This window comes from Schistocerca americana, chromosome 5 (genome assembly GCF_021461395.2).
Source record: "Schistocerca americana isolate TAMUIC-IGC-003095 chromosome 5, iqSchAmer2.1, whole genome shotgun sequence".
NCBI lineage: Eukaryota > Metazoa > Arthropoda > Insecta > Orthoptera > Acrididae > Schistocerca > Schistocerca americana.
The window spans coordinates 628,339,893-628,352,745 of NC_060123.1; the positions used below are offsets into that span (position 1 = coordinate 628,339,893).

The window sequence follows — 12,853 nt, forward strand, 5'->3', positions numbered from 1 at the left end:
CAAATTCCAGTCCCCCATCTCCTTTAACTATCTGTAAAATTTCTTTTGTCTCATCATATATTTCTTCAATATCTTCATCATCTGAGGAGCTAGTTAGCATATAAACTTGTCCTACTGTGGTAGGCATAGGCTTCGTGTCTATCTTTGCTACAATAATGTGCTCACTATGCTGTTCGTAGCAGCTTACCTGCACTCCTATTTTTTTATTTTTTATTAATTATTAAATCTACTAATGCATTACCCCTATTTGATTTTGTATTCATAACCCTGTATTCACCTGGCCAGAAGCATTGTTCATCCTGCCACCGAATTTCACTAATTCCCACTACATATAGCTTTAACATATCCATTTCCTTTTCTAAATTCTCTAACCTACCTGCCCATTTAAGGGATCGGGCATTCCATTCTTCGATCTGTAGAACGCCAGTTTTCTTTCTCCTGATATCAACGTCCTCCTAAGTAGTCCTCACCCAGAGATCCAAATGGGAGACTATTTTACCTCCTGAATATTTTACTCAAGAGGATGCAATAATCATTTAACCATACAGTAAAGCTGCAAGCCCTCGGGAAAAATTACAGCTGTAGTTTCCCCTTGCTTTCAGACACTCACAGTACCAGCACAGCAAGGTCGTTTTGGTTAATGTTACAATGCCAGAGCAGTCAATCATCCAGATTGTTGCCTCTGCAACTACTGAAAAGGCTGTCGACCCTCTTCAGGAATCAAACGTTTGCCTGGCCTCTCAACACATATCCCTCCCCTGTGGTTGCACCTACAGTACGGCTATCTTTATCGCTGAGGCATGCAAGCTACCCCACCAATGGCAAGGCTCACAGTTCATGGGAGGAAGGATCAGGTCATTACTTATACATATTTTGACTGCTTCTTTAATGCTGGAGACTCAGTATGTGGAAGTGGACAAAATGATTTTTGACTTCCCATAATTCATGCTGTATCCCTTGTCAGGACAGTGTTCAGCCACATCAGACTTTTCCGGCTGATCCAGTCTGGTCTATGTTCACTGCATCTATCCTTAACAGTATGACATGTCTGGCCAATGTACGATTTCCCATTCTCGCATGGGATTTTATATATCCCTGGTCCTCTTAGACTTAGGCTGTCTTTAACCGATCCCATCATAGTTTGCACTCACACTGGAGGGCAGAAAACACATTTTATTTGATATTTTTTGAACAGCCAGCCAAACTTAAAGAATATGCCACCAACTTATGGTAGAAAAACCACCCTCATGGAGTTCTTCATTTTTTCTGGCTGTTCTTGAGCTTTGTTTAAATGCATTATGGATCTATTTATCAGAGAACCTGTTTTGTACAAACACAAAGTGAAGGTGGATAAGCTCCCTGGATCTCAGGTAATTCTAGCTCTATGAATGACATCACTGCGCAGAGATGGATGATGGCAGCTCACTTGTAGATATAGGTCAGTGTGAGTCAGTTTATGAAACCATCTTCTTCTCTGGCGACCAAGACATCTAGGAATGGGAGGTCTCCATTTCTCTGCACTTCCATGGTGAAGCAAATGTTGGGATGGAGCAAGTTCTGGTGTACCAGAAATGCAGGAAGCATTGCTGCTCTGTATGGCCAAACTACAAAAGTGTCATCCACATATCTCCAGAAACATTCAGGTTTCAACATCACTGACTGAAGTGCTTTTTCCTCAAAGTCTTCCATAAAAGATTGGCTACTATGGGAGACAAACAGGTACCCATAGCAACACTGTTAGTGTGCTCAAAACATTGTTCCTTAAATAAAAAGTAAGTCGAAGTAAGCACATGTTTGAGTAGATGTAAGATGTCCTCCTCCAAATTAGTTCCTATAAGTTGCAATGAATCCACTAAAGGTACTCAAAATATTGTTCACTAAGTAAACAGTAAGTGGAAGTAAGCACATGTTTGAGTAGACGTAAGCTGTCCTCCTCCAACGTAGTTCCTGTAAGTTACAATGAGTCCACCAAAGGTACTCGTGTGAACAAAGAGAGCACATTGAAACTCACTAATGTGTCAGCTGGTTTGAGACACAAAGTCTTCAGGCATTGTATAAAATCTTCTGAGTTTTGTATGTGATGTTCACATTTTCCTACCAGTGGGCTTAGAAGAGAAGCCAGATGTTTTGCCAGGTAATATGTTAAGGTTCCAATATTGCTCACAATGAGGCAAATATGAACCCTTTTCTTATGGATCGTAGGCAGCCCATAAAGTTGCGGTGAAGCTGGCGCTTGTACTCAAACTATTTTTGAGATGTTCAAAAAACTGGATCAATTTGAGGAGCGTTGATGTCTTCCATTGTGCTGCATCAGTCAGACCCTTCTGGAGATGATGATATGCTGAGTCCTGCAGTAAATCCATCATCTTTTCGAAATAAGATGATGCAGGCAAAATAACAGTAGTGTTTCTCTGGTACTGAGTCAAACTCATTTTGGAAATCAAGAAATACCTCTTCTACCTTACTGCCTTCATCCAAAGGTTTCAGTATCCCATGTGAGAAAAGTGCGAGTTGGGTTTCATATGATCAGTGTTTTCAGAATCCATGCTGGTTGGCACTGAGGAGGTTATTCTGTTCAAGACACCTCATTATTATGTTGGAACTCAGGGTACGTTCTAAGACTCTGCAAATAATTGATGTCAAAGATATCAGATAGTAGTTTTGTGGATCACTTCTACACTTCTACAACCCTTCTTGCAGAAGGTTGTGAACTTCACTTGTTTTAAAAGAACTTTGTTTGAGGGATCTATGATAGATTATAGTAAAAAGAGGGGCTAACTCAGTCGCAAATTCAGTACAGAATCTGGTAGGAATTCCATTGGGCCCTGGAGTTTTGTTTAATTTTAACAATTTCAGCTGTTTCTCAACACCACTGATAATAAGACTTATTTCATTCATATTTTCAGCAATACGAGGATTAAATTGGGGCAATTCTCCTGGGTTTTTCTTTGTAAATGAACATTTGAAAATTGAGTTAACCATTTCAGCTTTTGCTTTATTACTCAGCTTCAGTTCCTCTCTCATTTGCTATGGACTAGACACTAACTTTGGTGCCCCTAACCGCTTTTACATACGACCAGAATTTCTTTGGGTTCTGTGACAGATCGCTTGACAATATGTTGCTATGGTAATCACTGGAGGCATCACGCATTGTCCTCTAGACAGCCAAATGCATTTCATTCATCATCTATCTCAATATAGCACTACACTTCATTTTACACCTTTTATTCAGTAATCTCTGTTTCTTTACACTTACTGTATACCATGGAGATTTCTTTCCATTATGAACTGTTCTACTGCATACATATCTATTCAGTGCATGGTCAACTATTCTTTCCTTTTCATGTTCCTGCCCTGTGCTGAAAGTTTCAAGTTCCTCATTAAGATATGGCACTACTGACTTTTTATCTAGTTTACTGAACATATATATATTCCACTTGTTTTAGATGTCCTTTGCAATTTGGTAATCATTGTTGCTATGACCGCATTGTGGTCGCTGATAGCAGTGTAGATGTGGATGTTCTCAAAGATGTCAGGTCTATTTGTTGCCATCAGATTCAATGTATTTTCATCATGAGTGGAGTTCCTAACTACCTGTTCCAGGTAGTTTTCCAATAAGGAATTGTAATGTTTCACAGGATGTCTTATAGAAAACTAATTTCCCCAATTAATTGTTGCATGATTGAAGAACCCACTGATGATTACAGTGTGATCGGGGAACTTACATATAAGTGAACTGAGATTTTCTCTAAAGTTTTTGATTACATCAGGAGATGAGTAAGGTGGGTGACAGAAAGATTCAGTTATCACCCCACCCTTGGTAGTGAGTCTTGCCCAAATGATCCCACATGCAGCTTCTATTTCTTGTTTACTGTAACAAATACATCGCCTCCATTTCCATCTCTTATGACAAATACTGGGATGGTTCCTTTGCAAATTATACAGCTGATGTCCTTCTTCATTCTTCAACAGTTTGTGACTGTGCTCTTGTCTCTAATGATCCTGTCACTGATGTGTCATTAAAACTTCATTTTCCATCTTTCCATTTTCAAAATTAAAGTTCCTGGACTCACTTTAACATTAGATCTCCACAGTTCATACTGTTACAATAGCCTTATGTATTGTATTTAAACAAAGTATCAAAATTTCCATAAAACATTTTATTACATCATGAAATTCATCTATTTACTTTAACACTACACGAAACAAATATACAAGAGTCTGCTACAATTGTTGAATCAGCAAATGGAGGAAGACTAACAGATGTAAATCTGAGGAAAAACGAACACTACGTAGCGAGATTTATCAACACTCTAAACAGAATCTCCATTAGTAGGAAAAGAGAAGATGAGAAATAAGAAAGCTGTACAGACAGGACAAGGAGAATTTTCTCTAAAGTCTTTATCACTCGAGGTAACAGCTCAGCTTAATGTATGTGTAAGCACTAAGAAGCTGCTCCTTTTCTTGTGAAATATGAAGGAGATGCTTTTCTGTGTCTTACACAACATCAACATGCAATTTTTACAATAATATTTAACATCAATGGAAATACCTGGATGGAAAAATACAAAAAATAAGGGAAAGGCAACCACTTACCTACAGAGTACTGGTACATGACACACAGAAACAGTTAACACTAGCTTTTTGAGCTTTTTTGCTTTTTCTAAAGAGTACACATTCACACACACAACCACACAGACACCCAAATTGAAATGCCTGTGAATGTATGTACTCTTACTACAAAAAGAGCAAGAACTCAAAAGCAGGTGTTATCTGTTTTTTATCATATGTTTCTGTGTACCACACACCAGTCTTCTACAGGTAAGTGGTTGTCTTTCCCTCATTCCACAGTAATAGTTTCAATTTACTGATTTTGTCTTCCATTTTCCTTTGTTCCTTTCTCTGAGAAGTTGACATTTTATAGTATATAAAAGCTATAGAGATACGTTATCTCAAATAATACTACACTTGTCATACAAATGATAGTAATATGAAATGAAAAATGAGTAAAATATGTAAATCTTAGTGTCACCATGAATATTTGTGACAAAAAAGTGTAATCTAATTGGACTAGAATGGAGACCTCACATTCTTATATGGTGCACTACTATGCTCTGCATGTCTCTAATGGATAATGCGAATTAGCTGAGAAACTATACCAATACCTGTCTTTGTGAGCACAGAAAAATATTTAAAAGACTTTCAGGCTGGCTCTCATTATGTAAGAGAAAACAGTACTATGCTACAGTGCTACACTTTATCCACAAAAAAAAAAAAAAAAAAAACTGTATATATCTGTCGCAAGCATGCCTCCAATTGGAGAAAATGTGCATAACCCTTTTTCTTTGAGAATTAACATTGTAGTCTTTACTGTTAAACAAGCATTGGTGTAGATAACAATTGTTTTTGAGGAACTGAGAAAGCAGCATTTTTCTTTGAAAGTAATAGCTGTAACAGCTACTCTTACAATTTTATCAATTTCTAAACCGTGTCAATGCAAACAGAATACGATAGTTTGATGATAGTCAATTATCAATGTAAGCCACAGAATTAGTTTTTTGAGGTCTACTAACATATACCAAAACTTGTTCCACATCCATGACAGTATGCTTTCACGAGATGATCCATGGAATATAAGGAATGAATGAAGAATTTTTTCTGATGGCCTCAAATAACTGAAAAATCATCCATGTTCACAATATAAAATGTTTCCCGTAAGAAGAAACACTAAAAATTTACATGTCATAATATGTATACATTTTTCACTGGTGTGTGTGTGTGTGTGTGTGTGTGTGTGTGTGTGTGTGTGGAGAGAGTGAGTGAGTGAGTGAGTGAGAGAGAGAGAGAGTGTAAATATACTGAATCTGGAAATTTCTCATCATTAATGTTACTGGCATTAGAGAACCTTAAAAGGGCCCGAAATATATGCTTACCTTACATCATTTTAAGTTTAAAGAAGAAGCAAATAAGTGCATACAAATGTATTTCTCCCCCTTATGAGTACTATCAGTGAAAATGATTATCCTGTTACTTTATTAACCATCATATCAAAAATTCTAAATAATTAACACAGCCATGCATAGTGCATATTATGAGTCAGGCTGTCTTTGCACACAAATGAATAAAATTTCATTAATAAACATGCAGTTCTTTAAAACGCATTCCCATCACACTTACATTTATCATCAGCTCTCTTTCTTCTACAGATAATGATAATGATGACACAAACGATGATCACCATTAATATAGCACCAACAATGACTGCAATGATGACAATGATATGGTCACTTTCAAACCTTCCCCACCATGTCACAGCATGTCCTGTAACAAATATTTCCACAAAAATATTAGAGAATAATATTATTATAAATTTAAACATGTGAACAAGTAATAAAATACTGTAAACACACAACATATCCTTCCCCATATGACATTGGATGTGCTCACAGACACATTCAAAATATTTTATGTCCTCAATATTTCTTGTTAAGTTGCAGTACTATACAGGGGACACAACTGCCTGTTTTTTTTAAATGTAATTAAAAGAATAACTTATGCAATTGACTGCTTGCTCATTTTGCAGTCACCTGCTCTTTGTTAAACTACATCTGAATGGAGCTGACAAGGAGAACAAAATGCACTAAAGTCACATCAGGCCTGGCCAGAGCTGACAGCACCAAGAAAAGAAGAAAGAAGTAGAAGGGGGCAAGGGAGAGACAGGACATTCCACCTGGATATTGACTTTCTACATGCCTGCCTGGAGTTCAGCACTACTTCTGCTATGGAATTGAATTTTTTTTTTACCATAGCCTCACTGACTTTTTTTAAATGACATGATGTTCATCATCAACCATATTATTTATTATAATATCCATGATTGCAATATTGGCCTTAAAATTTTTTTAAGTGCTCAACACAGAGCAGTTGCCGATGTTAATGAAACAAGTAAAAATAATGTGAACCTCTATGGCTCATTTCAGCAGTCACCACATACACAATCATTACAAGTTGTTTTTGGCCAGTACAGTGTATGTTGTTGACATGTGCAGAAACCAAGAATCTAGTTTCATCCATCTGGTACATACTGACGGTGTATGTGATGAGTACTGACATGACCTATAATGGCTCACATATTTTTTTATTCATTTTATGAATGTTGGTATCTGTTGTGTTTTAAGCATTGTAACCACTTCAAAATGTCTTAAGATAGAAACTGCAATCATGGAATGTGTAACAAATAGGACAAACAATGGTGAACACAATGTCTTTTTAAAAACTGTCTCTTCTAATCAAATGAATAGTGGTCTATCTTCATATATATTTCTCTATTCCATTCTGAATCCGTCATCATTTATCTTCATAGTAACATATATTTGGTTTATCATCTGAGCAATCATTGTTTAGAAGTTTAGCTTGTTAATGCAATTCAATGAGTTCTCTAACATATCAAAAATTTATGGGAATTGTGAATTTTCTTTTCAAACATTTTAATTCTGTCTCATCTGTTTTGAAATTTGAATTTTTAGAAATTTGGCTCTGACCAGCAATCTTGTGAAAAATACTTTTCTTCAGATTTATCTGTATTTGTTTTCAAATTACAGCTTCCTGTAGATGGCTGAACCACTCTCACTACACGATACGTTCTAAAAGAATGGGACAAATTGATCCCAAGAACCAAACAAAAACTGGTAAGCCTAAAACTGGCTAAGGCCTCAAAAATGACATTCTGAGAATAATAATTGAATAAGGGATGACCCATGTAGCCACACATGTTAATGCGGCCATTTCTGAGATGGGGAAGTATGCTGGCCCAGGATCAAATTCGTCCAGTGGGTCAGTGTGCTGGCCAGCCTGAATGTTGTTTCTAGGTGGCTTCCCACATTCCACTAGGTGAATATCAGGCTGTTTCCCATTTTTTGCCTCAGAAAAATGCTACACAAACAATTAGAACACTTTCCCACACTTCCACATGCAACGTACTCTACAGACAGACAAGCTGGCTAAAGTGCTTTTTTCCTGAGGCTGAAGAGGAGAATGATGATCTTAGCTGTTTGGACTCCTCAGCATCAGCCTCAATTGAATGAGGTAGAACATCTGGCCACTGACAGTGTGTCATTAGCAATGGTTTGTGAGAAATTGTTTTCCTCAATTCACACACAATAAAATCGTTTGCTCAGTTTAGCAGCTTTTTAGCTCAGTGACAGATATACTTTTGGAAGTTTATGTTGGTGACAGAATTAAGCACTGCAACCTTATCTTTATGAACGCAAACTAACAGTGAACTTACTTGGCAAGGATTTTGATTAATGTACTAAAAACTTAACAACATTGCTTTGCCTTTTTTTGTTAGGTTTTATTTATATACTTTACTTGGGAAAACAAATTTAATGAATTTACTGTGTTTCTTTGTGATTTGGGTGCCTACTCAGTACATTTTGATTTTGTTTTGGTTACAAATAAAAATGTCTTTCCGAATACACCAGAATGGTTAAAAGAATGAGGACTAAGTGGTCTCAAGAATCCAATGAAGATCCTGAGGTGAGACTTGCTGCAGCTTGCGAACATCAGGATTTAACTCATTCTTTGGAAACTCCTTCTAAAAGTGAGGCGTGATGTAGCTCTGATTGAGAGTGTTGTATGTTATCTCACTCCTCAGAACCGTTTACTTGCTTAAGCTTGAAATTACTTATCTCCAAAGTAACACCATATAAGTGGAAGTTTTGATGGGAAATGGTACAGGCAAGCAAGTTTTTATATCCTGAATCCCCGTTATTCCTAACAATTTACGATTTTGCTTTGAATGTGTACAATCCCAGGTGGGTACAGGGTTATTACAAATGACTGAAGCGATTTCACAGTTCTACAATAACTTTATTATTTGAGATATTTTCACAATGCTTTGCACTCACATACAAAAACTCAAAAAGTTTTTTTAGGCATTCACAAATGTTCGATATGTGCCCCTTTAGTGATTCGGCAGACATCAAGCTGATAATCAAGTTCCTCCCACACTTGGCGCAGCATGTCCCCATCAATGAGTTCGAAAGCATCGTTGATGCGAGCTCGCAGTTCTGGCACGTTTCTTGGTAGAGGAGGTTTAAACACTGAATCTTTCACATAACCCCACAGAAAGAAATCGCATGGGGTTAAGTCGGGAGAGCGTGGATGCCATGACATGAATTGCTGATCATGATCTCCACCACGACCGATCCATCGGTTTTCCAATCTCCTGTTTAAGAAATGCTGAACATCATGATGGAAGTGCGGTGGAGCACCATCCTGTTGAAAGATGAAGTTGGCGCTGTCGGTCTCCAGTTATGTCATGAGCCAATTTTCCAGCATGTCCAGGTACACGTGTCCTGTAATGTTTTTTTTTGCAGAAGAAAAAGGGGCTGTAAACTTTAAACCGTGAGATTGCACAAAACACGTTAACTTTTGGTGAATTGCAAATTTGCTGCATGAATGCGTGAGGATTCTCTACCACCCAGATTCGCACATTGTGTCTGTTCACTTCACCATTAAGAAAAAATGTTGCTTCATCACTGAAAACGAGTTTTGCACTGAATGCATCCTCTTCCATGAGCTGTTGCAACCGCGCCGAAAATTCAAAGCGTTTGACTTTGTCATCGGGTGTCAGGGCTTGTAGCAATTGTAAACGGTAAGGCTTCTGCTTTAGCCTTTTCCGTAAGATTTTCCAAACCGTCGGCTGTGGTACGTTTAGCTCCCTGCTTGCTTTATTCGTCGATTTCCGCAGGCTACGTGTGAAACTTGCCCGCACGCGTTCAACCATTTCTTCACTCACTGCAGGCCGACCCATTGATTTCCCCTTACAGAGGCATCCAGAAACTTTAAACTGCACATACCATCGCCGAATGGAGTTAGCAGTTGGTGGATCTTTGTTGAACTTCGTCCCGAAGTGTCGTTGCACTGTTATGACTGACTGATGTGAGTGCATTTCAAGCACGACATATGCTTTCTCGGCTCCTGTCACCATTTTGTCTCACTGGTCTCTCGAGCGCTCTGGCGGCAGAAACCTGAAGTGCGGCTTCAGCCGAACTAAACTTTATGAGTTTTTCTACGTATCTGTAATGTGTCGTGACCATATGTCAATGAATGGAGCTACAGTGAATTTATGAAATCGCTTCAATCATTTGTAATAGCCCTGTATATGTTATGACATGCACAAGACAACAAACTGTGTGTTACAAGTGTGGAAATTAGTGTCAGTTGCTTTCCACATGGATTTTTTCCCATGTTAGTGAACCACACAAGCTCTCCATTCACATCCTCAATCATACTACTACGAACATTTTACACAAAGAAGTTTTATAGGTAAAAAATAAATTATAGGTGTATGAAGTCTTGGGCATGGCTATAAATAAATAGTTGTGCAATGCCAGGTTTCTCATCTAGTCCTGAATAAAAAGGTGAAACAGTTTCATGCTTCCAAAATTATGGGTTTCTAATTCTCGAGAAGGAGACAAGATGGTACTGAAGAAAATGTGTTATTCAAAGTTTCTACCCCTGCTCTGCCAAACCAACCAAGTACCAAGTTAAGCATTACATTATACATTCTCTCAAAAATAAAAGTTCATCTGGTTTTTATCGTATTTCCAAAAGAGTACTAAAGATTTGTTCCCATGTAATAGGCCTGGTCTTATCTGAAATACGTAATGCATCACTAACTTAAGGCATTTTTCCAGAGGGACTGAAATATACCCTTGTTAAACACCTCATTTTCCAAAATTTCTGAGAAGGTCATATATTCCAGAAAGTATAATATCCTCAGCAAATCACAGTTTTAGTTTCAGAAGCATTGCTCTACTGAGAATACCATTTACATGTTCACTCACCAGATTTTACAAGCATTAAATAATAAAACAGCATCAGCTGATATTTTTCTGTGACCCATATAAGAAATTAGACTGTGCGAATCACAGTATTCACCTAGATAAACTGAAGTTTTTCTGCAATTGATGGTATAGCCAACCAATGGATAATATCAAATATAACTCAAAGAATGCAGAAAGTTGTACTTAGTAATCCAGCCAATGTAGCACAGGGACATAATTCTGATTGGGGAGAAATCGCATATGGGGTTTCCCAATGCTCAATCTTAGGTCCACTATTGTTCCTCTTATATGTAAACGATCTTCTGCCTAACATACAACAAGCATAATTAGTTCTTTTTGCCAATGACACTAGTACTGTAATCATTCCAAGCATACACACAGAAACAGAAGAAATGGGGAACAGAGTTCTCAAAAGTATCATCGACTGGTTCTTTACGAATAGTCTCACCATCAGCTTTAAAAAGACACAACATATTCAGTTTTGCACTTTAGGTGTACTACATCAATGATAAGTGTAAATCATGGTGAGGAAATAGGAAATAGCATGGCAACTTCAAAATTCATAGGTGCCCATAGTGACAAGAATGTTTGAACTCCTCAAACAACTTACTTCAGCCACATTTGCATTTAGAATCATTTCAAATCCTGAGGAGAGACAAATCAGAAGTTGATATATTTTGCATATTTTCATTCAATAATGTCATATGGAATAATGTTCTGGGGCAACTCATCTTTAAGAAAGTCCTCATTGCGCAAAAATGTGCTGTAAGAATAATACCATATGTGGTGCTCATCATGATCATCTTGTAGACATCTGTTTAAGAAGTTGGGCATTCTGATTACTGCTTCACAGTATATCTGATCTCTCATAAAGTTTGTTGTAAATAATCAGCTACAGTTCAAAGGAACAAGAACATAATTACAATATCAGAAGGCAAAATTCATTACTGCACATTAAGGTTGCCTTTGACACAAAAATAGATCCACAATGCTGCAACAAAAATTTTTGATCACTTATCCAGTAATATAAAATGCCTGTTACTTTTCAATGTGAGTATGAGGCATTCCATTACCATTACAATCCATCATGCAAAACGATCCATAAAACATGTAACAAACTAACAACTAAACAGCAATCAAGCCGTCTGTCACTGTGGACCTAGTGCAATCTCTCATGATAATGGTCAAATTTCTACCTCACTTTATCTGGTTGTCATGTTGCGTGAAATTCTGTTTTCAGTCATGTGTCCAAAAGAATAATCCACTTGAGAAAAATCATAAAATTATGGGACAGAATTGCTGGTCGGTACTTACCTTTAGGAGGGAAAGTTTTAGTACTGCCAATAATGGAAATATAAAACATAAAAGCACACAAAAATGTCCTAACTTTCAGAACTATTAGTTCCTTCCCCATGGAACAAAGAGGGATAGGTGGATACAGGTTAAGAAGGACTGGTTCTGAAAGCTAGGATCGTTCTGTGTGATTTTCTCTTTTACGTGTGTTTATTAGCAATAAAAATTCGCCCCCTGAAGGTATGTACAGGCCAGCATTTAAATTCATCAAGAGCTAACATTATTTATTATACAGAAGGATGTTGTAAGTGCAAATAATCCATATGTGAACACACTACAGAAAATTCCTTAAATAACTTAAGCATTTATACTCAATTTATGATACATGTAGAATTTGAGAAATCCAATTTTATTGAGACATTATATTGTTCACTATGGGATAAGCTACAGTATTAACAATTTCAAATTTATTCAGTGTTCCAAAAAAGGATATTATCCTTTACCATATTAAGCTCATAAAAATAAAATACCATGTAAAATAGCACACTGGTACCTTTCACGCATTCAAACATGTAGGTACAACTCACCAACAAATCACTCAAAGAAAAGAAAAATGTAAATACATGTTCAAGAAAGGATTTAAATGTTGTCTAACATGGATGAAAAGTTAATGATACTAACCATCTGAAATGACTGTAAAAAAGGCC

At 37.1% G+C, this 12,853-nt stretch overlaps 1 protein-coding gene across 1 annotated transcript in view; it reads right to left on the minus strand.

Moving 5' to 3' along the window:
- The window catches only part of LOC124616598 (hemicentin-1), a 1,150,083-nt gene that overhangs the window by 102,257 nt on the left and 1,034,973 nt on the right, over positions 1 to 12,853 (minus strand). Inside the window, exon 15 of the mRNA XM_047144918.1 lies at positions 6,178 to 6,321. Coding sequence (XP_047000874.1) covers positions 6,178 to 6,321 — 144 coding nt within the window. The remainder of the gene's footprint in view (positions 1 to 6,177; positions 6,322 to 12,853) is intronic.